General features: G+C 37.9%; 3 protein-coding genes across 5 annotated transcripts in view; 1 reads left to right on the forward strand and 2 right to left on the reverse strand.

Moving 5' to 3' along the window:
- LOC137173459 (ADP-ribosyl cyclase/cyclic ADP-ribose hydrolase 1-like) overlaps positions 1–5514 on the reverse strand; it is a 7358-nt gene extending 1844 nt beyond the window's left edge. Inside the window, exons 1-5 of the mRNA XM_067578332.1 lie at positions 5200–5514; positions 3865–3991; positions 3612–3747; positions 2036–2118; positions 313–386 (exon numbers count right to left, since the gene is read on the reverse strand). Of these exons, the coding sequence (XP_067434433.1) occupies positions 313–386; positions 2036–2118; positions 3612–3747; positions 3865–3991; positions 5200–5390 (611 nt within the window). The 5' untranslated portion in view covers positions 5391–5514. The remainder of the gene's footprint in view (positions 1–312; positions 387–2035; positions 2119–3611; positions 3748–3864; positions 3992–5199) is intronic.
- Positions 5515–5858: 344 nt separating this feature from the next.
- Positions 5859–19311, reverse strand: LOC137173290 (ADP-ribosyl cyclase/cyclic ADP-ribose hydrolase 1-like). Its single transcript, XM_067578042.1, has 11 exons — positions 19224–19311; positions 14020–14315; positions 13519–13607; positions 13243–13366; positions 10044–10170; positions 9782–9917; positions 8192–8274; positions 7972–8045; positions 7791–7883; positions 7307–7393; positions 5859–7195 (listed from the first exon to the last, which is right to left on the reverse strand). Exons 2-11 carry the CDS (start codon positions 14070–14072, stop codon positions 7099–7101), a joined length of 963 nt encoding a protein of 320 aa, XP_067434143.1. The 5' UTR covers positions 14073–14315; positions 19224–19311; the 3' UTR covers positions 5859–7098.
- Positions 19312–19383: 72 nt separating this feature from the next.
- On the forward strand, positions 19384–25880 carry impa2 (inositol monophosphatase 2). 3 transcript variants are annotated; one of them, XM_067578044.1, is made up of 9 exons: positions 19384–19460; positions 19814–19927; positions 20929–21062; positions 21857–21961; positions 22211–22256; positions 22478–22586; positions 22761–22869; positions 22974–23125; positions 25075–25880. In XM_067578044.1, exons 2-9 carry the CDS (start codon positions 19865–19867, stop codon positions 25191–25193), a joined length of 837 nt encoding a protein of 278 aa, XP_067434145.1. In that variant the 5' UTR covers positions 19384–19460; positions 19814–19864; the 3' UTR covers positions 25194–25880. The 3 variants fall into 3 exon arrangements, with proteins under 3 accessions (XP_067434145.1, XP_067434146.1, XP_067434144.1); XM_067578045.1 differs by having other exon boundaries at positions 19446–19557; XM_067578043.1 differs by lacking the exon at positions 19384–19460 and adding an exon at positions 19467–19619.
- Positions 25881–27673: the final 1793 nt, after the last annotated feature.

Genomic DNA, 27673 nt, shown 5'->3' on the forward strand with positions numbered 1-27673 from the left:
CACCTGTTTCATGTTAGTGCAGGAGAGAGATCATAGAATTTTCTCTGCTGGCAATGTGAATATTTACAATAACCTACCTAGTAGTTAGTCTACAGACATTGTCGTTCCATGGCTTGGTCTAGAGTGTTGTGCTTTTATAGTATTAGGATCTGACTGAATTGCTACTTCTGTGCCAGACTTGAATATTGCTTTAACCACATCTTTAGTGCCATAGTCACAGTCGCCAAAATGAAAGAAAATGGACGTTTATTTTTCCTACTACCATCACTAGAGTCATTAAACTGTCAGTATGAGAAGTGCAGAGCTACTGACCTCGCAGGACTGAAGGTGTTGGGATGGATCCATTTTAGCATCGCTGAGACGTCACCACAGGCAGCATCTGCAAACTACAGACATGAAAGATAATGTCAACTGTTGAGAACAGATCCGCAACAGCTTGCTAAAAAAATAGAAAGATTTTGACGGCATTTTAAAGATTGTCAGACAGTTTTTTTCTCCTACGATGTAGATCATTTGTAATACAAACAGTGTATCTGTACCCATAAAATGTAATGAATTGGATAGTATCTATTCAGTTTTCCAGTTGTCTGCTTCTTAAAAGTAGAGAAATAATCTGTTTTTACACAGGAGGCAGTTGTTACAAAACCCATTAGAAGCATCCTTAACAACGGAACAAGCACACATTGAATAATGCAAAACAATAAATATGAATGTTACACTAAAATATGGGGTGTATCTGGATTCCCTTTATGGAAAATATACTTTATTTTATGAAGGGCATAATGTATGTTTTTCTCAGGAGGTGTGACCTTCAATAAAATGTTGATAAAATGGTCACATTTACCAAAATACATAGTTTTATTGTCAAAATGTTGCTATCAATTTAGTGATCACTTTTTCAATGCAGGTATGGGAAATAATTTAACTTAGAGTAGACGAAGAATTCCAGCAGTAAAGCAGGATAATAAATAGGATTAAACAAACAGGTGGTGCATAAAAAAATACTGCCAACATAAAAGTCACTCACACTGATGGTAGTTTGTAAAACAACCAGGTTGATTTACAGACTTTCCACACAATGAAATATTGCAGAAAGAGAACAATGAGTAGGTGCACAGGAACACATTGCAAGTATGATACACCTTTAAGCCTTTCCACTGTCTTCACTGACTAGTTGAGTAGTTGACAAGTGGAACCACTGGTAAGGACACAGTGCAGCAGTTAACTAGTGCTGGACAAAGGCCAGCAGCAACTGACTTGCAAGAGTAACTTATCAACAGCTCAGAATCTTGTTTTTGCTGACCTCCAGTGGTTGAATTTGTCATTTTTCTGCAGGGAATGTAGAAACGTACAACCTGACATCACTGTCAGGTGTAGTTACAGGTGCATCAGACTCAAACGTATTGAACCAATGTTTTTCAGTTTGAAGTTATTCTTTAAAATACATCAGTTTATATTTTTATAGATATGCTGTGTGTCTATTAAAGCACTGAATATCATGTTTGACTGTTTTTTCTTTGATTAAAATGTATTATTATTATTATTATTATTATTATTACGAATCTGTGAGCTGCTGCACATCTTGCACTCTGCACAAAAAAACACTTCTGCACTTTTTGTCTTCTTGCGCAATTGAGGCAACACCTGTGATCATTTAAACTTTCTAAAGTGATGTAAGGTCAGATTTGCCCCATCAGCTCATTCCTCACCATGTAGCAGCTGTACTTCCCTAAAGCAGCAGCTAATGTGAAACTGTGAGGGCTCCTCTGAATGAGTGGGCCGCTGCTGCTCAGGAGACAACTATGCAGTGTGGCTCCATGGAGACCGAAACAAAGCCTCATTGATAAAAGAACCAGCCAGGGTGACCTTTGTCTCGCTCCGCTCCATCATAATCATTTATGTTCAGGAGAGATTTGCTTCACCTTATGTTCGACATGTTGAATATATTATATAGAGATATTATATCGACACATTGCATGAACCCAAAACTGTTGTATTTGTGAGCAAAACTAGTGAATTCCTGTTGAGAGCTTACTCCAGCTGAGGCTCTGTTCCAAAATGAGCGAACAGGGTTGTTTTCACAGTCTGTCCATCTTGGGCAGCCAGTAGTGAATGTTTCTAGAACAACACACACACAAACAGAATAATAAATAATGGAAATAAGCATCCCCACAAAGATAAGCCAACTATTATGGTGTACCCTTGTGTACATGTTAACATGACATAACCTGAACATCTCTGCTGCTATAGGGGTTAAATGGGTTATAACCTATATTTTTATATTTATTCTGTATGACAAAGTGAAAGCAATGTGACAATGTAAGAGGCGTGGCTCGTAGTGATCAACCTACAGAGAATTATCATCCAAATCTGCAGCTCCTCTCGACTTTGCAGAGCTTTACAGTGAGTTTCGGCTCATGGTTTAGCTCATAGTGTCGTTTTCAGCCACAGCAGGCAGCTGTTTTCAGAGAAAAAGCTTTAAAAACCCGCTTTACATTACCTGCTCAGCACCAAACGACAGATAGACAGACTTAGTGACTAGCTGGTGACCACAGTCAAGAATTTATAGCAGTTAAACAGCCAGATATTTCCCTTGTAAATATGAAGCTACAGCCAGCAGCTGTTTAGCTTAGCTTTGCATATAGACTGAATACAAGTATAAACAGCTGACCTGGATCCGTAATAAAAGGGCAATTAAATATTATGTTAATCTTATGTTATGTATCTCATTTGTTTATTTTGTAAAAAAAAAAAAATATGTTGAGACTACTTCTTGGGGGTGCAGTAAGATCCTGGAGTCTTGTTGTCATTGGGAGGTTGCCAAGTAACCTGTTTCCCCTGTTTTCAGTCTTTATGCTAAGCTAAGCTAACTGGCTACTTCTGGTAGCTTCCCTACTGAATATACAGACATTAAAGTGCCATTGATCTTCTCATCGAACTCTCAGCAAGAAACCAAATAATTACATTTCCCAAAATGTCCAACTATTCCTTTCCAAAGGCCATCAGCTTCTGGATGAGTGCCGTCACAGAACCTGGCTAATACTTTTCAGTCTTACCACACAATTACTGTAAAGGTGAGGACACTCTTGATGCCAACACAAGAAAATTGCATCATACCTTCCCCTGATATGGAAATCTTTATTTGGCTGTCTTAAAGTGATAGAAAGCTAACTTTTCACAACTAGTTGTTCAGGTTTTTGAGTTTCCTCTCTACAGGTTTAACTTCCTTCCTCATGTGGCAGGTTATTTAAGAAGTTTTTCCTTGTCTTCTCAGAGATCTTGGGCTTGGTTGAAAACTGTTGTAAGGCTGTAAAACCCACTGAGCCAATGTGATATTGGATAATAAAAAACTAAAAGTATCAACAATTATGACTGGTATGGTGTTTATTACCATGCTATCATGTTACAGACGCATGCAACACACACAAAGAGCATTCACGGTCTTTTGCATGATGTCAACTTGTACAACTTTACATATAGAGTTCAATAACTGCAACTACTCTTCATTTTTGTTCATTTTACTGATCTACCTCGCTACATTTTGCAAGTAATTAAACTAAACTCGGCCAAATTATGAGGTTGTCAATCGCACAGCATCTGAAGAGTCTTACCACTGCTGCCCTCCTTTCCACACCAGGTCAGACCATCCAGCACAGATCCCAACAGACTTTCCTCCAGAGTCTCAAAACAATCTCTCTTCTCAGTGAAATCGTGGACGACGTCCTTTGTTTTGCTCCAGAACATCATCTATCCCAAAGACAGTTGATATCACATCGTTAAACGTATCAATCTGAGTTACTAAAAGATTATGTCTGGATAATGAGCACCTGTCGCACAGACAGTCCTGTGATGAATGATGTTTACTCTGTTGCATGCAGGTTTGAAGGGGGCTGCATCAATGAGAGGGTTATATTCTTCCACTGGTACATTACAAGGGTCCCGTCCTACATAGGCCTGCTGAAATACTCCCCATATCTTTTGACAGTCGTATCTGAAAAATAAATGATAGAGGAGGTGGATCAGCCTCATTTTGATGCAAACTGCAGCAATTTTAGTACTTGTTTTTAGAATAGATGTGAACAATTCATGCCCAACATGCTCTACTTTACTTACTATTGACCTACAAATTTCCTCCCTCCGTTAAGTGTAAAGAAAGTACTACACAAAAGAATACAGTGTTATGGCTGAGAAGCATCCTACACAGTATGTACAGTGCATATTATCAGTTAGAATGGCTTTATTACAATGCATACTGTTGAAAAACGTGCTTCAGATAATATAGAAACTGTATTATAATGACATGTATGTCCTCCAGAGAGGAGGCTGGACAGGTAAAAACTGACTGGAGTACCATAATCTTAAACTAAACTCCAACTTTAACATCAGATTTATTATCTGGATATTTTTTTTTATTGCTGACTGAGTCCCTGAAGCTTTCTATATAGTAGCTCTTATTAGAATACTTTCTCAAAGAAAAGTGAGTCATTGGTACCTGCCAAAATTGCTCCCACATTCACTCTAATAACTCTCATTCATCAAATCACAACTTTGACATCTATGTTTGTTCCACTGATGTTAACATACCATCCATCCATATTTCTATACCCGCTCATAGGCCTATTGGGTGAGAGGCCTGCACAGGTCGTCACACAGTCTATTACAGCAGTGGTTCTTAAAGTGGGGTCTGGGGACCCCCAGGGGTCCTTGAGAAAGTAACACAGTGACAGAATGTATGACTATTTGGGTCATGGGTTTCATACACTTTCTGTAATAAAGCATCTAAAAGCAAAAATGTTATCAGATGGGGGTCCGTGGTCTGATTAGTGTCAGTTTAGGGGGTCCTTGGCTTGATAAAGTTTGAGAACCACTGTGTTACAGGGCTAACACATACAAAACACTTGTATTCGTATGATTTTGTTGTTAATGTTGTAACAGTGTTTATGGTGCTCTCTTTTCCAGGTCACACGTGAGAAAGAGATTTTAATCTCAATGAGACTTTTCACCTGTTTGAGTACAGGATACGGTAAGACACCGGCAATGTGGAGTCATTAATCAATAACCGGAGGAGGAACACGTAAACAGACAGGCGCCAGCCGGCCGGCACAACCGGACAGAGTCAAGTATCATAGTATCCCTGCAAATTATGTGAGAAAGTAAAGTTTAGACCTGGATAAGCTTTTAAATATGCACAGCACTTACCCGGAGAACTTTTCACACCTGGCAATAAATGTTCCCTGAAGTGTGTCTGAAGTGTGAAGTGTTTTGCCACGCAGCGTCAGTCCCAACACCACGGCCAAGATAATAAACACAAGTAAGACAGCGACAACACAAAAAATAATGCAGCGTCTCCTCCGCTTCTTCTCCTTCCCTCGACGGCATTCACCCTCCATTTATTAGAAGTTATTAAAATATTACTAGTAATAATAAGAAAAACTTCGGGAAACTTTGGCTATCAGACAGTTGTTTGTTCAGAGCGTCGCTCGCGCTGAGACGGACTGAACTATTTATGGAGGGGACAACAAGCGTGTGCGCGCGTGCACTGGCTCGTGGCAACGCTCTGCTCCAATCAGGAATCGAACTGCTGTTAGGAGACCATTAAAAAAATCTCCGAGAAAAATAACTAGTAAATCTAACTTTCAATTAAGTCACTTGAAATTAGCTGCAATAGTTTGGTACAAGCAGAGAGCAGGACCATATCCAGAATACTGAAGTCAAGTGAAATTCTGAGTCTCCAACCCCATTGCAACCATTGCACCCCCTCCCAAAAGAAACTAAAAACAACTGGAATAATTGTACTATTCATATTTCAATTTATTCAGATTGTTCAGTTATATTTTCTGTAAATTTTATTTCCCTATAAACCATCAATACACACAGGAACAAAAGAATAAAAACAGGTGCATGGAAAAAATACTACATAAATTTACAATACAGTTAAAGTCAAACTTAATTGCTCTCTCCAGATTGCTAAAAATCCAAATTCCAAGATAAAAGAAGCACTGGTGAGTTAAGTGTATCCTGTCTGGCTGAACTGAACTTCAGTATGGACGTCATTCAGAAAGCATAAAAGTACATTTCTTTCCTTCCATTCACTAATGTTTGCCTTTCTCTCGACTTTGTGCTTTCAAATTGGAAACTGTTGATCTTTTTTCTATGCCAGAAGGCAAATAAATTAATAATAAATATTTAAACCAGGGAACCGTTACGGTAGCTGTGTGAAATTCATTTATGTTGAAAGATAGTTAGAGGCTACAATCTGAGTAGTTCATTTATGATGAGAAATGCCGCAGGTCGTTGAGTCTGGTGAGGAGGATCAAAAGTAAAGGTTGACTTTCCAGTGAACCTGTTTTACGGGACATATAATGACTTAACGACACAATAACTCAGGTATCATTTTGGTGGATGTTTCTTGCTCTTGCTATACCAGTATGGATGTTTTACAGCTATATTCATGAAATCTGAGCACTTTAAAGTAAATGTTTGCCAGGGAACCAACATGTGAAGAAATGTTATTATTCCAATTGTGAAATGAAGCCAAACAAACACAGATATCTGATTTCAAACTGTTTAAAATATTACACAAGAGCAATAACATTTTAACCTTTGGACTTAACACAACAGCAACAACCTGCTACAGTGCTTCAGATAAAAAAAAATCAACTGGTGACCCCCAATTAACCCCAGTTCATCCAACTCTGTGAAACGTGAACAGTTTTGTTCAACGCTAGTATAACTGCCCCCAGATTTGTTGGGTGATAATTTAAGCACAAAACTGAAATACTAGATTTTTTTCATGGCAGGAACCTCTGTTAAAGCTTGAAATTTTGCTTTGCTGAGCTTTTGGCTTCAGAAAACAGACCAACTGCACTCTAAGAGGCTCTGTATGTCTACTTAATCTGCTAATGAAATGGGATCAATTAAAAAAAAGTGGTGTATAAAAAATGCACTCATTTTAGCAGTTTCCGATGTTCCTCTAAAAATGACAGCGTTAACAGTCTGTTTCATATCAGATTATACCTTTATTTACATTAAAAACCTTGTTAAAATAAAATCACTATACGTTAAAGACTAAAAAATAACATATCAGACGTAGGGTACTCAGTTGAATGTGATCTTTCTGTGAAACAGGCTGTTTGCAAATGTCTGGCAGGAGGAGTGTTTGGGGTTCTGGACACACTGAAGGATCGTCAAGGTCCTGTGGACAAATATCATTTCTGTTACTCCAGAGTACTTACATCAGATGTTCATTATCATGTCGTAAACAACATCTGGATAAATCTATCTATTTATGTAACATGTCACTTACTGGTCGTTGTCTGTGCAGGTCCAGCGGAAACCTCTGGACTGGAGGATTTGGATCAAGTCTACAATGGATCCTTGTCTACATGATTCTCTGTAGCAGAGGGAAAACAAGTACCTTTTAGGATTTATTTACCTTGTTTTATTTGAATACCTTTTAGAGGTTTGATGAGATAAAATTACACAGTAATTCACAAAAATTATTAGAGGAAAGGTTGCAAAAAGTAAACAATTTTGTTTAAAAAAAAAAATAAAATAAATAATGTATATATATATATATCTGTTGTCCTATCCTGTTAATCATCTCATGACCCCTCACATTTGGAGGTGTTGACCCCCAGGTTGGAAATTTTTCACAACGTTGCAACCCAAAAGTTGTTACTAATGCTGATCTGTAAGGCTTTAGTGAATGACACAATTTTATATGATAGTTCTTAGAAGAAATCCAACATTTTCATGTAATGCAAAATATGTGCTAATTTTATCCTCACATAAAGGGTCCCTCTAGATTTGTCACCACCTTTATGTTGACATAATTCACCCTTTTTGGATTCAGACAGTCCAGTTCAACGCTTCCAAACATGCTGTAAGATATAAAAGAAGATTATATTACACAAACAATACGCAAACAAACACTAACGCCAAAATACTTAATTCTTTTTCCTTTTTTACCTTTTCCTATTGAAGGCGTTGTCAATAGACCCGTTCAGTAATACAGTGACGTTGCCACATGCCATCTCCGCAAACTAACAAATGGATGAAGAAAATAACATGGGAGCAATATTCCAGAGCTGATTTTAGTATGGTATGTTGCATATAAATGATGAACAAAGGTGTGTGGATGCTGGAGAATGGTGCTGACACTATTCTGCAGTTTGGACAATAAACTCACATTTTGTGAGGCTTGCCTCCACAAGGAATACACCGGATGATTTCTGCATGCTGACCACTCTGGACAAGAGCTGAAATCAAAACCTGTGTGTCAAAATTCACAACTGTCAGTTAAAAGAAGCAATTATTAAACATGAGTGAATAGTGAAAAAAACATATTTAGGTGATTGTATAGACGCTGGGATGCAAGGACCTGCAGCTGGTAGGTTCATCACTCACTACATATATTACTTAATGCCAAAGGAACTATAAGACATTTGGGAGCACAGCTGCGTGAACATGATGTCTCATTTAAATCCCAGTGCTACCAAGTGATCTTCTTCTTGGGAGCAATAGAAACGAGCTGTAAACACAGCACTCTCAAACTCAATAGCAAACACGTGCATATTAACTCATCCAGCAGATACGCAGCAACATTATCATTCATTTGGAGTCGTGTTTCTGGCATCCTGACAAATGTTAAGCCCAATATTCATTCTCCTTTTGGCTCCACCGTCTCCTGAAGGAAATGATCCACTATGTTCACCCGGTACTTGCTAACTTCAGAGCCGGTAGTGTACAGTGGGTTTTTAGGGCTTTTTCGCTGGGAACAGCGATCTGCTGCAGCTGGAAATGATGCTGATGAGAGCAGTGAGAGTAAACCAAAACAGTAAAGGTGCAAGCTGTAAAACAATATCAATGAGCTGAAAGACATTAAAAAGCTCCAGAGAGCTAAAGGGAACCAGTCCTTTAACATTACATAAAATCATTTGATCCATTGTTAATATTTTAAAATGATTATAGCAGCTTTAAATCTATACACTGTAAATCTCTACACATATTACTACTGTAATATTTGTATAATATGTTACATATAGTGATTTTGATGTACTGTGTCTTTCAGTATCTTATAGTGCTTCCTAGTGTTAATAGAGAACTCTATGTGATTAATAATAATAATGAGTAAAAAATAATGCTCTGCATGAAAACAAAAACCATATGCTTATCATTAGTAGGCGATATTAGTTATATTTCAAATCAGCCAAAAATAAGAAAGTGATAGTAAATAACTTACTCATTTTAATATTTTCTTTTACTTAATTTGTGTTTAGTTTTCTGTGTTTTATCTAAATAAGTGTACTTAGTTGTTTCCCTTTTGGTACCCCATATCACAAAATTTGATCATAAAAAATTCGTTTACTGGAATTTTTACATCATGACTGAGGTACTACAGTGGTTCCCAACCTGACAGTCAAGACCCCAACAGAGTCGTAAGATAACTACTTCCACAGGAAAGAAGAAAATTGTTGCTCTGCAACATGATTTTTTTACTCTTTTTTCAGACTTTTCTCTAGTGTTTGTTTTTTTTCTTGTGAAAATGTTTCGAGGAGACCATCTTTCTCTGGAGAAACTGCTCACCAATCATGCAACTTGTGAAGTAGACACTGCTTTATTTTACTGTAAGGGGTCAAAAGTCAAAGAGGTTGGAAACCACTGAGTTGCTGCTATCCTGCCTTTTTTCAGGGGCATTTATTTAACTAGTACAGACTTTATATTTGAGTTTTGAGTTATTGTTATTGTCTCTGTCTTGTTAACACAAGAAAAAATCTACCTAAGTCCTTCTTTTGGCCACACCAGATGAGGTCATTGAACATGTAGCCAACCAGTGTGTCCTCCAGTGTCCAGAAGTCAGGTACAACAGCTGCGTAGCTGTGCATCAGTGTCCTTGTTTTACTCCAGAAGAGGAACTAGACAGAAGAGAAGGACAGGAAGGGAAATATAAAGCAGCTTAACTCAAAGATTTTCCTATTATAATGATGTATAAGTTATGAACATATATGACATTTTGGAGCTAAAATCCCAGTCTTGCTCACCCTATCACAAACCCAGGTTTGTGGTATTACATGAAACATCTGATGATAATCCTCCACTGTTACATTACAAGAAGACTGATGGACAACCGCCTCCTCAAACTGTCTCCAGATCTCCTCACAGTCATACCTACACATAAAAATAGGATACACTTAAAAATGTAATTTTTCTAAATGTTTTTGATGTATTGTCATTAGGTGTAAAGTCACCTGTAAATTTCAGGGCTTAAACAAGTCTGAAATCCCTGAAAGGTAACCAAATTTATGAAAAGTTTTAGTTAGTACCACAGCCCTGAGACTGCGCTTATTGGGTTAACAAATGATCTTTTAAGCACTATGGACAAAGGTAAATCCTCCATCCTCATATTGTTGGATGAGCACATGTTGTTTGAGCACAGTATACTAAGTAATAGACTTCAGCACTGGAATGGCAGATCTGGAACAGCCTTGAAATGGTTTCCTATTTATCAAACAGATGTTGGTGACGGTACTTAAATCTTGGAGTGTGCCAATGGTCCATCCTTGGACCATCACTGTTCTCACTATAAGCGCTCCCACTTGCTTACATCATTCGCAGGCATCACATCCCATTCCACTTTTATGCAGACGACACACAGATGTATATACCGGTGAAGCCTGACAATCCCACTAGCATTTCTACCTTAAGAAACTGTTTGGCAGATATAAAAGCTAGGATGTCTACAAACTTTCTTCAGCTGACAAAACAGAAATTCTTATCATTGGTCCTAACCATCTGCATCCACAAAACCAGCCATCACTGGTTTTAATATCTCAAACAAGACATAACATGTTTATTGTGATTTCAGTCAAAAGCTCTGAACGCTCCGTTTGCAAAGTTACCTCTACTTCCCCATTGAACTGATGCCAGATCATGCATGCTCACACACATCCCTTCTGTAACCTTTGTTGCTAGTGTTGTTCTTTGTGTTGTTTTTGCATTCTTCACTATCATATTTCGGATCGGATTCAAGCTTGAACATTTACAGATGTATTTGAGAAGTTTATATTTCGAGTAAAGGACGGGAAACAGAGGCTGAATTGAGAGGCTGCATACAGAGCCAGTATAAGATAAATATGGAGTTTTTCGAACTTAAAATCATGCAAAGATATTCCAGTAGAGCCGCAGAATGAAAATACAGACCTGGACATGTGCATAATATGCCCCCTTTAAGCCTTCTGTCAAAAACCTTGGTGTGATATTCAACTCCACTTCAACTTTGAAATACATATCAGTAAAATTATCCAGTCTTCCTTCTACCATCTCAGGGACATTGCCAGAATTCATTCAATTTTGAGTTTTAAAGATACTGAATCCATTTTCCTCCTGATTAGATTACTGCAATCGCCACTTAACTGGCATGAAATCAGAATTCAATTCACAGACAACAAATTGTGCAAAATGCAGCAGCCAGACGTCTAACACAGACCAGGAAAAGAGACCATATACTCATTTTTCATTGTCCTTACACTGGCTGTCAGTTGCTTTTAGAATTGACTTTAAAATCCTTCTCATTACAAGTTACTCTCCCCTTGTCAACCTACACGCAGTTTGAGGTCCTCAGGCAAAAGCCTCCTGGCTGTGCCTAATGCAAGGTCGAGAACTAAAGGAGACAGAGCCTTTTCTGTCAAGGCACCACTATTACGCAATGACCCGTTCGAGAATCTCAGACTTTCAGTATCTTTTTTTAAATCGCTTCTGAAAACTCACTTTTAATGTAAGGCTTTCTCATAGTCTTTAGTGATTGATTTCTTTACATTTGTTCTTAATGGTATATCTATCTATCTATCTATCTATCTATGTATACAGTACTGTGCACAAGTTTTAGGCACTAAAAGTAAAGTAAGAATGCTTACAAAAATAGTGCTATAAATTGTTTTAATTTATAAATTAACTTCTTACAAAGTTGAATAAACAACAGAAACCTAAATGAAATCAATATTTGCTAAGAGCACGCTTTGCTTTGAAAACAGCAGCAGTTCTCCTCGGTTCACTTTAACTCAGTTTTTCATAGTAACTTGCAGGTAGGTTGTTGTAACCACCCTGGAGAAAAAAATGTTCTTCTGTGGATTTATTATTTAGGCCATCTCAGGTGCTTCTTCATGTAATCCCAGATTGACTCCATGATGTTGAGATCAGGGCTCTGTGGGGGCCAAACAGTACCATCTGTTGCAGGACTCATCATTCTTCTTGTTGCTGAAAATAGTTCTTTATGACTCTAGCTGTATGCTTGGGGTAATTGTCATATCATGAATAAATTTGGGACCAATCAGACACCTCCCTGATGGTATTGCATAATGGATAAGAATCTAAATGTCTGGGGTGCTTAAAACTTTTGCACAGTACTGTATATATGTGGGAATGTGTGTGTATTTGGCATTTTATTTATCCTTTTATGTCGGCCTTGTAAAGGTTTTGATAAATGCTATATAAATAAATTTTATTATTATTAAGTGATAAGATGTTCTCCACTAAATTCAATGCCATTTCAAAATGTAAACACCGGGATAATAGTTAGTAGTGCATCAAATTACTGGAATTTAATCCATAAAGGCCTCACATAATTGTTTATTTTTCTAAAATCATCATACATGGATAACCTTGACAGCAATTCTTCTTTGTAGAGTTTGTGATACACAACAAAAGTGAAAACTGTGCTGCAATTACACATAAAATGAAATATAAGCTCTTTTCAAAAGAAAACTAAGAAAACATGACTGAACTTATCAATAATAAATTAAGTCATGCAAACAAAAACTAGAATTTCCCATGACACGAAATGTCTTTTTATAGAAAGCAGATCAATTCATGCCCTCGTCCCACAGTAACCATGTCTGTATCAGTTTCTTTTTCTATCTACCGAAGCTAAACACATTAAAAAAGAAGAGTTGCCCCTTATGTGGGCTTCACTGGCCCACATAAGGGGCTGAATACTGTATACTGTATATGCTGTATTACATGAAGCCAAAATTCCCCTGCTTTAGGCTTTGGGATAAAATCAAATCTTGCAGCTCTACTCATTGGTGTTACGGTCAAAATTGAGTTGTGCAATCATCAAATATGTAAATTGAGTCCCATTCTAGTCCAAATCATGTGACTAGAATGCACACATCTGATGTTTGCTAAAAAAAGAAAGAAACATGATAGATTGGATATGTTATAAATCATTGTACAGTGCATTACCTTAAAGTGGGGTTAACTAGAGTCATGTAACTGTAACACCTTCCAACCACAATGTGTTTTATGTTGGGGGTTGTCCCGAGCTGGGCTCTCAGTTGACTGGGGCAGAGCAGAAGCATAATAAACCCTTTGAAACGGACACAAAGATAGAAGAAAGAACACATTATCTATCACATTTGGGAGGGGCACATCAAAAGATAAAAAGGACAGAAGGAAGAAAAGAAATGAAAACATAAGAAAGAAAGAAAAAATGTGCTTATGTCAGGAGGAATTACTTACATATTGTCACGCTGACCATTACAAAGGACACAGATGTTTTAGGGTTGGTCATGATGGTGATATGGGGACCCCGGACCACCTCATTGCTCCTAAGAAAACATGTGTGTTTGTGTATGCTTTCATACAGCAAAACAAAACATTCTGTATCGGTTTTAGCTGCGACTCCAGGCCAGTTTGTTTACTGCAATGTGATAGACTGAAGTCAAATTATCATGTTGCATGTTCATAACTTTCTCCCACATTTGTTTTTTTTGTTTTTTTCCAGAGCTGTCAACTCTGGCAGCTTTTCAAATGTTCAAATACACTGCAGGAGATTGAACTGATGATGATGGCTGAACTTTAGACAACGATTCCAAGCATTTTAGGGAGTTGGTACTCAAAGATATGCATCACTTTAACATATTTACCAATGACAGATTACAGTAGTGCATGCAATGATTAAATATCACATGCTGTAACACATGCCCAACTTTGTAATTCAGTGAGAAAACATATGCTCACCATTTTCCAGACTGAAGACAAAACTGCAAGAAATGGCTCCATGGTTGTGACATTCGATGCTTAGTTCAGGTCAAAATTCTCCCCAAATTGAGTCCTGTTGTGGTGTGATGTGATGTGTGTCCTCCTCTCAGGGCTAATGCTTGACATGCCTGATAGGCTGGTCTTCATAGGTCGATGAGATGGTTTTTTCCAAACCCCTTTTTGCAGAGAGTAGATCCACATGACTCCCATTATGGTGCCATTAAGAATCTTCCAACACAGAGTGTGCGCTGTTCTCTGGGAAGTGGAACCATGGGCTGGAGGAGAAAATATTGCTGTTTGTGTAACTGGACACACTGTATTATGACATGAACTCTGTTAATAGGGTATAAATGAACCTGAAGTACTGTAATAAAGATTTTTTTGTCTCTTTGTTCCGTTTATTGGCAGTGAAGTGTGATTGACATTTAAGGGTGTAAACATCTTATCATTTCCTGTCACTATAAAACAGTTTAGCATATTGATTTCTTATACTACCAGCATAAAAACAGTATATTGTATACAATTAGAATGTAGTATGAAAATGTCTGCATTCTTTCATATTATCTTCCCCTTTTTAAAGGTGAAGTAGGACCAACTGCTACTTCTTACAGGTTCGTGCAATAATGTGACAGTTCTGCTACGGTAAGCACATTTCCCACTCTATATAACATCTATGCAGGATTGGACTACAGGACCCTCCCAAACTTGCCCTACAAACTGTTTTACACTTCAAGTCCAACAGGCTTATTCTGAACTGCCTTTAGACACATGGAATTATCTTCAACAAATCCTCAAGACACTCTTGCTAACCCTGGACAATTCAAGACTATGATCTCAAACCACTTCACTTCAGTGTGTGATTGTTTTCACCGAGTATTGTCCTCTTTTGATCTATTTAACTCTGTGTATTTTCTTTTTAACTATGTATCTCTATATCATCGCAAATGAGAGAAACCTCAATGATTTTGAGGCTTAAATAAAGGTCTGAACGTATCAATGAACTTTGATTTTTTTGAAATTTTATTGCAAATAATTCTATACCTTTACTTTTTCCACCACTTGACATGCCACATAATACAAATCTATCCATTCATTTATATGTGAGGTGATATGCAACCTCACTCTATTGCCAGCTGCTATGACGTATTGTGTAAAACATTCATTTTGTGTGAAATGCTCAGTGGTAGAAAGTTTTACTGGAAAAACATACAAGAGCACATGAAAAAAAACATTGTTAGAATTCATTCAAGTGTGACAGACATGTACGTTTTTAAGTAATTTGCATCTCTTATATCTGTATGGATGTTGGGTTGGGGTGTTATTGTGCTGATTGGTAATACCAAATGTCAATAATAGGGTGTTTAAATACCTTCTTTTAACTTATCACGTTCATTTATCTTTTGGTTCCCTCCATGAAACTGAAGCAGAGCACACAATATCCCCTGTTTCCTAACTCATTTTCTTCCTTTGTGTCAGACAGCTGAATGAATTTTGTGTAAACTTGGGGGGAGTTATGTATCTACTTTGTACATAATAAAAATTACAGTGACCGGCCTAAGGGAGAAGCTGTCTGGTGATTCATTGGCCCACATGCCCCATACAGTACGATAACCCATAAACACAAAACACAAAAACTGAGGAAATGACACATTTCATCACTAACGTCTGGTGTTTTAAAAATATAAACGGTTTGCCAAAAGGGGCAGGACTGTTGGCAACAAGACATATGTGTAAGTGGTGGCTGTGAGGGGGGCACATCCTGCATTTTAAAAATGTATTATCTTGCTGAATAATAACCGATTTAACGACAAAATCCTATCTTGGGCTTGCACAGCATTTAACACTGGTTTTTAAATATGTAATAATTAATAGAAGATGGTACAGAGTCCAAGAGCCAAGAGAGACTCTCAGCCATCAAATGTACAAAAAAAATGACTCTCATAATACTTTGTGGTGATTGGCTAATTGGGATTCTCATTATATTGTCTGCACATAATGCAAAAACCATTGTTCTATATAGAGGAATTAGATTAAATGTATGCTGAACGGTTGCCAGAACACCTCATTAAGTGCTTACAGCGTATAGATGAGACTGTGCCCTCATGTATTTAAAGCTAATTGCATCCTTAGCAGTTTGAACAAGAGGACAGAGAGTCTCCACAGGGCTGCCCGAGCTTATTGGCAAAAAATTCTCTTAGGTTAAGTAGCTGAACGGAGCCAAAGAGAAATGTTGGACGAAGCCTAAATCTTACTCAGACCTTAAAACAAGAGCTCAAGAAAGCAGATTTGAAGCAGTCTTTTCACACACATTCTTCACCGGTGTATTGACAAACTGAAATATGCAGGCTTTCTTGCAATCATAATAATTCCCCTTTATTGTACAATATGTGTTTTTCTTGGAGGTAGAACCAACATCTTTCCATTACAGGAAGTTTGACGTGTGTATTTAACAAAGGGAAAATTGACTTTATCTAAATGCTGCTTCCTTTTGTGCCACATTTAACTATTTCATGTCTGCTAAAGCAAGTCTCAAAAGGTAATTTCCAAATGCACCAATCTAAGTCAACAATAGACAGTACTGTATTATACACACATATAAAGTGGAGTAAATCATTCCATACAAGATCAAGGTTTGCCAGGGGCAAGTCGGGAGGGCTCAGATCAGTAGAGGTCAGGAGGGTGACCAACAAATGGTAACAAGAGATAGGAGGGGACGGCATTTACATACAAGATCAAGGTTTGCCAGGGGCAAGTCGGGAGGGGTCACATCAGCAGGGGTCAGGAGGTGGAAAGGACACAAATTGGCATATGTTTGATCGAAGAGTTGTCTCAGACGTCATTTGATTATCAAGTCTCCAAACCAAATGTGTGCTCTCTATTGATAATTAAGTCTGCTCCCAAAAGGTATTCTTCTTCATATTACAGCAAATAGGGAAAAGTCAAGCATTTAGTATACTCTTACAGCACTAATAACTCTTCGGTCATCAGGTCAAACATGATGAGAAGGATGTGAAAATATAAAAGCAGGTTGGATTACATTAATACAAGAATGTGTTATACCTGATGAAGCTGTCATAAGTCATTTGTATGCAGACACACTCCACTGATTGCTCAAGGGACCACAATTTATTCTCACCGCCCTTTCTCTGACTTAATTTCTCCCGTCATTGAGGATGGTGTTATTTTGCGATGTGTCACTCTCATTTCAAGGGGTTTTTAATTTGTAAGTTTCTACCAGGAGATGTAGAGTGAAATCTGTACTGTAAGTGGGAATTAGTCACTATGAACAGAGTAATCTGTAGGTAGTGTAACATGTGTCGAGCTGAAGTGCCATGAGCATTGCACTGTGCTGCACTGCACTCTATTTATCCAACAATAATGAAAAAACTGACACCTAAAGTAATCCATAAGCCTTTAATACCGTTGTTTATAGCTACAACAAACAAAGAATTATAACAAGTACCTATCACAAGTTACCCAAGCCCTATGTGATGACTCCTGAAAGTGCTCATGTGACAAAATGATTCAGGAAATGCAGAAAAATAAAAAAAAAATCCTCCTATTTGTGAAGCTGTATCTAGCAAATGTCTTGTATTTTACTTGACAAAAATGATCAAAGGTACCTGAAAAGTGTTTATTTATTTAAATTATATGCAAAGGCTTAATACACAAATTAAAAGTAATCTCATAGCAGAATCTGCTTATAAAGTAATATCAGGTATTTGGGAACATGTTTTGACATTGCATTCTCAACTGAACATTAAAACAACACAGGCTACTTTTTGACTTCCAGGCCTCTGCAGAGGCTGCCAACATACTGTATCTGTAACATATATGATTTTATATGTTACAGAAATGCAGACAACAGTGTTGCTGCTGCCACCTCCTGGACTGAAGTGGTTTCGTATATTTATTATTATCTACAAAAACAAATGATCACAGGTTTGATGGTCAAATTCCTGTATGTTAGCCATTTATGACCTTTCAGGTGACCTCATAAAGAGGCTCAGTGAATGTGTTTTGAGCTGTGTGGATGAGAGCCACTGACTCACTGTCTTGTGATCCAGTTATGTTCCCATCCTTGAAGAAGGAGGCACTGTTAAGTCAATATATTATTTTTTGTTCCAGAAAGAGAAGCTAGAGTCAAAACAGGAAACTCCAGCACAGCTGGACTACCTCAGATAATTTCTAAGCCACATTTATATATAAATCATATTCTCTACTTCCTCCTGTAAGCATGCAAATACTGACAATACCAAAATAGTAATGTTTAAGGCTGCAAAATGGAGAAAAATGTTGATCACTGTTTCACAAAGCTTTTATCCGGAACCAACAGTCCACAACCCGAAGATATTAGTCATAGAGGACTAAAGAAACCAGAACATATTGACATTTAAGAAGCTGGAACCAGATAATTTTATCCTTTTTTTTATTTGTTTTTTTGCAAAATGACTCATAATGATAAGTCATTATGAGTCATTATCAAAATAGTTGGTGATTAATTTAATAGTTGATTAATTGACGTTTGAGCTCTGTGGATGAGAACCAGTGAGTCAGAGATGCTGTAAATCGACAGAGTTCCTGCTTTGTGGTCCACAAAGGAGGCAATTTTTAGTCAACAGTGCCCACATCAGATCACTCCTAAGCCACATTGTTATATAAATCATATTCTCTTCCTGTAAACATGTACATACTTACATGAATAGATTAATCCTGTTTTCCTGTTTGTTCTGTCTTGCCCATCTGTGTGGAAAATAATTTTGTGTCCACTTTGGAAACAGGCAAAGGTTTAATGTGTGTAGCGCTGCAAGGATTAGTCAAGTAATCGATGTAAAATTAATCAGCAACTATTTTTGATAAAGAAAAATCATTTTAGACATTTTTTGAGCACAAATGCCAGAAAAATTGCTAGTTGCAGCTTCTCAGATGTGGTGATTTGGTGCTTTTCTGTGTAATAGGAATGAATTATAATGTGCATTTCTCATTATTTTCTGACATATTATAGATAGGTTGATTAATCGCTTATTAGAGAAAATAATCGGCAGATTACTCGATGATGACTCGATCATAATCGTTAGTTGCAGCCGTGAATGTGACACTTGGGCTGTGAGATATGCACCTACAGATTTATAAGAGTCATGTTTATGAGTGTCCAATAAATCTAAGAAGATATAAAAACTTACACTTGAGTAAATCATCCATAGTTGCGGCCTCTCCTTCTCTATAGTTGTTTCTACTAACTTCCATCATGCTCACACTTCTGTCAGTGCATTCCTTTAAGAAGAAATGACAGTGTTCCACCCAATCAGAGCGGCGAATTCAGACCCAGTGGTATGGATTGACCAATGAGAGGGAGCGTTCCCTTTAGTCCCACCCACTCAGGGTTAACACTGAGAAGTTAATCAGTGTGTGTAGGCGGGGTGAGTTAGCATTAGTTCATTCATATTCGTTTAAGAGCTCTTTACGAAGTAAATTAAGAGTTAATACAAAGCTGCCTGACAGAACAGTTCATTGTAGGTTTGTAGCCGTTGTTGTCATTAAGCTCAGCGCTCGTTTATTCGTCATTTACCCCTTAAAAGGTGATTAGCATAGCGGCTAGTTTAGCTTTGCACTTTGAAAGTAGCATCAAGGCTTCCGCACTCTTCTCTAACAGATATGCTTTCTTCCTAATTATTTAACCTAGTTTTTTCCAGCCACTAGCTCACCAGTTGTTGTATCTGCAACTGCTTTTATAACAGCATGTTACTGTGAATGTCTTGTGTCTTGCTCACAGGTATCTACTAGTCCGTATTTGTGAATATTTCTGCTCCTCCTTCATATCAACATGAGTGATCCTTGGCAAGAGTGCATGGACCACTGTGTGGAGGTCACCAAACGGGCTGGGGAGGTGAGAAATTCATATAACAGCGGATTTTGGCCTGGAAATCACCTTATTCTGGGTTGAAAAGTTGCACAATATTAGCTATGACTTAGGTTTTGCATACCCTTTGTTTATAGTACAGCAACTGGTCATGATACAGTAATAAATCAGTGAGTTTTATCTCAGATTTATTTGTTTAACTCATATAAACAAGAAATCTCTTGAGTTACAATATCTCTGTTGAGATCCTGACCAAAATGGCACCATAGAAGTCACATAAAAGTACATTGAAATTTACATATAAATTGTAGCACATTAACATGGGATAAAGAGGCATAAAAGAGCTTGAATGCCTGGTATGAAGACAGTATTTACATATGAAGTTATGTTATTCCAAGTTGAGGGTGTGTAGTATGAAGATTATCCTGGTGTCATAGCTGTTTGCAAGTATTTCATAGAGCTGGCGGGGTGTTAAACAACAATGGTGATAAAGATGAAAAGGCACATATGAGTCATCGTCTGTATTCCCAGTGAGGTCCATCCAGTTAACATGTATGAATTACAATGATGAGTTTGTGATTCAACATGTGTCACCATAATTCAGAACAGATTAAAATATAGACTGAACAAGACTGTTTCTTGCTACAAAGGGAAAACATTTCTTAAAACAAAAGGAAAAATACAAATTTATATATTACTTTCTTTAAAAGGTTATCATTGTGAGTGTGGAAAGTTAATCCGGCCATATTCAAGAAATCTTTATAAAGATACTTTCTCTAATTCATGTCTATCCTTTGTACAGACTGCGCATGATTTCTAAAAACAGTTGCATTAATGTGTAATAAACACTATAAAGACAACAGACAAAATATATTAAAGCTTTAGAGCTTACACCCAATCATCTCTGACGCATCATTGCCAACAATATGAAACCATAATACACAACATACTAGGCTAATTACTGTAGCAGATGTAGTCAGTCATCCAAAAAATCCCCTCGCTGGGTTTTGTCATTGTGCTCCTGCCAGATGATCCGCGAGGCGCTCCAGAAGGACATCGCCGTCATGCAGAAGAGCTCACCAGTCGACCTGGTGACCGAGACAGACCAGAAAGTGGAACAGCTCATTATTTCTTCCATCAAGGAAAAGTACCCCACACACAGGTACTTCACTGGCTAATATGGACAAGAGAGGTGTTATAGTCACTGACTGCTTGATCACACATGAATGGAAGAATATTTTATCAGGGCTGATGAATGAATTTTTACTCTGTTGCTTAAAATTTGGTTTCTGTTGTCATGCTGTTTTTAAAATTTATTAAGTTTTTAATGCATTTTTATGATTCTTTTCATTTTTCATGTCTTGTTTGCAACGTAGATGATCATTTTCTATAATTGGAAGTATTATCGAGTGTGGTCACACTTTTGCTCTTATCACTTCTCCAGGCAGAGCTGGAGCCAAGAATTTAGATATACGGAGGTCATGAGCTGCCCTTCACACAAAAAAAATAAAGACTATATATATATATATATATATATATATATATGTATATGTTTTTTTTATTTGTGCAGTTAACTGCTAAATAAGAAGACCAAAATACTGTTGGTAAGCCTTCTCTACGTTATCAGGAATAAAATTCTTGGCCTAAAAGTAGTCAAATTTAAATATACAAAGTTTTTAAATACTGGCATGAGCCTGTCAAATATCCACAAGTTTAACTGCAAAATGTAGAGCACCCAAAATCACATAAAAATAAATACTGAGAACATGACCTTTGGTAGCTACGGCTATACATCCAGACTAGTGGAAACTATAAATAAAAAGGTGAACGTAAACATAGCAGGTTGAGAGCATCAAATGCAATGATGTCATTAATTATACAGTTGGTTTAACAGTCACATCAAGCCTAAAAATAACTTATTTTTTTCTGTCTTTTTCCTATTTTGTGATTTTGAAGCTTCATAGGGGAGGAATCAGTAGCAGCAGGCGCCCCCAGTGTTCTCACTGACAATCCCACATGGATCATCGACCCTATCGATGGAACCACCAACTTTGTTCACAGGTACTACCTGCACTGAAGTACTGTATGAACCACTGAGAAACCTGCGTTTGTTTTATCTTTGTCGCTCTTAAACCGTTTTTATCTTTTAATTAGGTTCCCCCATGGAATGTCCTCTCTATCAGGGATAATTAGACAACCTCGATGAAACTGAACTGATAATAGAAACTGACTCCTCTGAGCTTAAACCTAAAGGGAGTTCATTAAATGAATGCTTTATATTGTGATTTTTTTTTTCTTCTTTTTGCACAGGTTCCCATTTGTGTGTGTTTCAATCGGCTTCACAGTGAAGAAAGAGGTAGGCTTTATTGTTTGTGATTCATATAATTTGTGATGTTCCACGTGTAAATGACACTGTAATGTCTTAATTATTACAATCATTAACATGGTAATTGCCCCAATCACCCAGTGAACGTCTGATAAGTACCAGCTTTCTCTATTTATACAGCTGTTATTTTTAGCTTTCCACCCACACCGCATGAACCTCCTCTGTTTTCTGTGCTGCATCTCTGGTCTCAGATAGAGTTTGGGATCGTCTACAGTTGCATCGAGGACAAGATGTACACAGCACGGAAAGGGAAAGGAGCGTTTTGCAATGGAGTCCCCATCAAGGTGTCTGGACAGGAAGGTGAATACTGATCATCACTTCAAGCTTTGGTGTTGCAGTATTTAACAAATCCACTAGGTGGAGGCAACATCACAGCGAGATTCTATAACTGCTCTACAGGAGGCAGTAGTTGTAAATTACACACTGTGAACTGTCATTTCTTGAGTGATTTTTTTTTTAAATTTTCCATCTTAGATATCAGACAATCTCTAGTGCTGACAGAAATGGGCTTCAAAAAGGATTCTAAGCGGTTTAATACAATGTTGGCCAACGTCAAAGCCATCCTCAGCATCCCCGTCCATGGGTAATATGCACTTACGCATACTAAACTTTTACAAACCATCTGGAAGATAAGAGTATGTCACGTGCAGGTGAATGCAAAGCAAACATCCCGTTTCTATCCCCTAGTATCCGCTCCCCGGGCAGTGCAGCTGTCAACATGTGTCTGGTAGCGTGCGGATCGGCTGATGCTTACTACCACATGGGTATCCACTGCTGGGACATGGCTGGAGGGGCAGCGGTTGTTACCGAAGCCGGAGGAGTTATCATGGATATTTCAGGTGAGTCACTGAGACAACCGCAGCTCTTCAAAGACCACTTTCTGCTACACTTTTCAAAGGCTGCTGAGTCATTTGATAAAAATGAGGGAAGCAGGCAGCAGCAGTGTGGTTGATTTGTCAATAAAAAAACAGATTGCAGTTGGAGATTACAGAACAAAGCAACGCGAATATGCTGTTGTTCTTGTAGTGCAAACACAACAGAAGTTATTCATGTTTATGAATTATTTATTGTTACTAATTCATGTTGTTATTGGCTTTTATCCTTCATCTGGTCACAAATGCAAATGAAGCATGAGATGAGGAAACGGACCAGCTAGTGGCTTTGTAGTTGAAACTGGAAGCGGCGGAGTTTGAGAAATTTGATGTTAAATTTAAGCAACACTGCCAATGACAACAGCTGGTCTGACATTTAGGACGCTAAGAAAGTTGTACTCTGCCAACGAGTGTGTATCAAGTTCAACCTGCGCTGTTGTCGACGGCAGCATTCACTGTAAAAGACCCTCGATTTCTGCAAACATCCTCCCTTTCTGTATATTTAACAAGTACAGTTGTGGGATCCATGTTGGTGGTGGAGCCAATGCAAGCATGAATAGCAATGATTATTGGGGTCATGTGAGGTTAACGAACAAAATCAAAATGTTTTGAAAATGAGAACAGGACCATGATCTTGCAAATTCATCAGTTAATTCATGTGCTTTTATACTGAATTACTTAACTTTTTCCCTCTATAGTGACTAGCTTTGCACAATCATTCTTGTATACACAAGCATCTCAAAATGAAAGCATTCTGCTTGTTTCATTGATTCGGCAGAACAATGAACCAGATTTATAGAGGGGAAAATTTCCCTTGGCACATACTGTACACTCACCGAGCACTTTATTAGGAACACCTGTGTAATCTAATGCAATCCAGTACAACAGTTCTGCCATAAATTCTACTTTTACAGAGCTTATTCATTTTCAGTTTTTGTTGACATTGTCATGTATGTTAATGGAGTGAAAAAAAATATTAGTAACACACTCAATATAATGCACTGCAGTGCATCAGCACCACCCACTACAACCTCAATAATAAACATAAAGTAGAATTATCACCTTTCTGACAATGTCAGAAGTGTTTGTGCTCAACTGTTGCCATAATGACTAGTACTGTTTTATTCTGTCTTTGACAGGTAATAAATATCATTTTATTAGTCAAGAAAAAAGTCTTTGGTGTAGGTCAATGACTTTGTAGCACACCGACAACAGAGAGGTGAAACAACTTTCTAAATGTCACACGAGATGTTTCATCATCTTTGCTGTGGTTTAACTGTGTGAAAACTCTTTTTTATTTTTTTTTACAAATAAGCCTGCTTACTATGAGATGTTGAGCAAACAATATGCAAGTACCCAAAGTAAACAATGCAATACTTTAAATAAGGAAAGTGTGTTCTATCAGAAATCAAGAGAACTTGTACCAAATCTTTAATAGTCAACAAAATGATTCCATAAAGCCAGTAGGAGAGCAGTACATTTGGGGCCATCAGCTGAGTTATTCAGGTAACCTCAACAGACACGTTAAGCAGGACTTAATAATGATTCTCAAGTCTCTTAAACGGTAAATGGACTGCACTTATGTAGCGCCTTTCTAGTCCTCTGACCACTCAAAGTGCTTTTACAATACAAGCCACATTCACCCATTCAAACACTCACACACTGATGGCGGCAAGCTACCACGCAGGGTGCTGGCACAGCCATCAGGAGCAATCTGCAGTTCAGCGTCTGGCCCATGGACACTTGGACATGCAGACTGGAGGAGCCAGGAATCGAACCACTGATCTTCCGATTAGTGGACGACCCGCTCTACCTTCTGAACCACAGCCGCCCGTTTATCAATGTAGCATGTGCAACATGAAAATGTGTCGCTCAACTTCATTTCAACACTACTTATTATTTCCTCTTTCATCCAGGTGGACCATTCGATCTGATGTCTCGGAGGCTGATCGTGGCCAGCAGCAAAGCAATAGCCGAACGCATTGTAAAGGAGATAACAGAGTTTCAGGTTGGCAGAGATGACACTGATGGCTAGAACCACAGTCTCCTCTGCCAAATTAACAGTTATTCACACACACACACACACACAACTCTTGTATTTAACAAGTCAGGATTTTGTCTTTGCCTTAAGAAACAAAAATGATAATCTTACCTCCGAAGAACAGCTGAATGGGTTTAGCAATTATATCAGTGCGTCTTCTACACACTTCTTGTTTTGTTATTCTGTTTTATCGCTTAATCCTCAGTCATGGACTCCCATTTTTAAAATGATATTTATATTTATTTATGTGGACAATGCAGCCAGGATACAATCAAGGAACTTCACAGATAAAATACCTCAATACTGCACTATTGACGTCCTTTTAGAATAACAGTGTTCAGGTTTTGACCAATCATTTTGCTTTTCCATGTAGGTTTTGATGTTTAATTGTTAGGTTATTGTATTTAGTTAAATGTATTGTTTGGTAGATTTGTTAATACAAAGAGTAAATTCTTGGATTTCAAAGCCATCATTAGTTTGCACTATGACAATACAAGAATATATACACCAAACTCTCCACATGTAACTACTGTACACTGTATTACTGCTTCCCTATTCCGTCCAGGAATTGATATTGTGCTTAAAAATGTGTGCCGTACGTCCAAAAGTTTTTAAGTATTAAGTGTGTTTTTTTGGTCAGGATGTAATGGAGGCAGAAAATAAACAGCACGATGAACATCCCCTGCTCGTCTTCTCTTTCTTAAACACCCCCGATGGATGATTTCATGTCATTAAAGCAGTTCAGGGACAGATGTCGGCAAGCATCCACATGTTGTACATAAAATCCATTCATTGGCAACAGAACTAAGTCTGGAGTGTGCTAATATGTGTGGAAAAAATGTCGACACAGCAGTTTCTATTTACAAGTGGCAACTGCAGTTTGAGGCTGAAGCCAATGCAGAAGCACCTTAAAGTGCAAAGCCACCGACGGCCCCTAGATGCATTATGCATGATTTTAAAAGACCCTTCTTTCACCTTGTTTGTTGTCAGATGTTTTTTCATTAACATTCAAGACCACTAGTAGTTAATATTTTCACAGCAGTTGTTCCGAAAGAAAACAGAAGGTGATGTAGTGTCTCTTAGAATAATGTTTTTAATACGTTTATCAGTTGCTTTGTGACTTATAAATGAGCTTCATCAATATATATATATGTTACTATGGGCTTCAAACTGACTCCAATGAAAAACAATGGGTGACGTCACACCTCGCTACATCCATCTTTTTATAGTCTATGTTTAATTACTAGGATAAAACTAGGAAGTACTGACTTGGCTCCTCTGAAACGCATAAACAAAAAACCACAACACAAAACTCAAGATAACTGCAACTGGCACCTTCTTTCTTGTGTTGCCTCACTCTGTCATTCCTGTGAAATTCAGCTCCATCTCTGTGAGAAACAAAAAGCTGCTATATGCAAGCCCATATGTTCTCAAACTGCATATCATCTACAACTGGTGTAGAGAATGAAAAATCCCTCTAGCAAGGCTGTTAAACACCACAGTGACATCCTAACAGTAGCCTACATCAGCTACGTGTCCAGGACATAATGTAAAATAAACGCCCATATTCACTTTGACCTAGAAAGTTGATAAACTGTCCTTTCTCCTTTATAATGTCTATAAAGTAAAAACATGCACAGAGAAATGTCTCTTGTGGCAAACAGGGAACCAACTAAACAGAAAACAGGCCTCTGACACTCCATAAAAACTAGAAAAAAAAACATACAGACTGCTGCCGTTGTGAATTTAGTAGAGAGATAAAAGCATTCACAGCCATTACAGCATGTAAAATTCCCAGCTGCATTTCCCCTGCCCTTTCAGTCAGTGCTGGTGCCTCATAGCAGACACTGCACATGCAGCGTGATGGACTGCCCCCTGGGCTCATGTGCTCTATGAAATAGCCCCGAGTTTTGCTCTCCACGGACCGCTGTCTATGTTTTTTGAGTTTGTGTTTGCTGATGGCTAACAAATGGTTTTAAAACACTTTACTTGAGCAAACCCAGGTCTTATGGGCTCCAGCCCCCCCCCCCCTCAATAGAAATCAATGGTCCATGTTAGTCTGCAGCAGGGGGTTCAGACGTAATCACCAGTATTGGAAATGATTTCCGGAGTCAGCCAGCTGAAAGTCAAGACCTCCTCTGTTATCTCCACCTTTTGCATCAACAGCTGCTTAACAAATCTTGTAGATTCTTTGTCTTTTAATGTTTAATATTCTTTAACATGTTTACTGAGTCATTTACGGCACAGCCACCAAAGTCATTACCTTTTACTGTGTGTCTTTGTTGCCACTAAGGAAATAAGAGCAATTGTTCTTGGAAAAACTGGCGAGGCTGTCTTTCCTGCTGCAAAAATGCAGAGTACTCTCCTGAGGATACTGTTACAGGATGTGCAGACATTTTTGAACAATGTTAGTTTTGCATTCAAGAAGAATTTATTTAAATTTCCTTTGGTTTATGTTTCAGTTATGTTTTCAG

This window comes from Thunnus thynnus, chromosome 21, assembly GCF_963924715.1.
Source record: "Thunnus thynnus chromosome 21, fThuThy2.1, whole genome shotgun sequence".
Lineage (NCBI taxonomy): Eukaryota > Metazoa > Chordata > Actinopteri > Scombriformes > Scombridae > Thunnus > Thunnus thynnus.

Coding starts and splice junctions, on each gene's coding strand:
- impa2 (XM_067578044.1), top strand. CDS start 19,865: ATGAGTGATCCTTGGCAAGAGTGCATGGACCACTGTGTGGAGGTCACC. Junction 19,928..20,928: donor TCACCAAACGGGCTGGGGAG/GTGAGAAATTCA, acceptor TGCTCCTGCCAG/ATGATCCGCGAGGCGCTCCA. Junction 21,063..21,856: donor GAAAAGTACCCCACACACAG/GTACTTCACTGG, acceptor GTGATTTTGAAG/CTTCATAGGGGAGGAATCAG.
- LOC137173290 (XM_067578042.1), bottom strand. CDS start 14,072: ATGTCACAACCATGGAGCCATTTCTTGCAGTTTTGTCTTCAGTCTGGA. Junction 7,394..7,790: donor AATCTAGAGGGACCCTTTAT/GTGAGGATAAAA, acceptor CCTCTGCTACAG/AGAATCATGTAGACAAGGAT. Junction 7,196..7,306: donor ACCTGCACAGACAACGACCA/GTAAGTGACATG, acceptor ATTTGTCCACAG/GACCTTGACGATCCTTCAGT.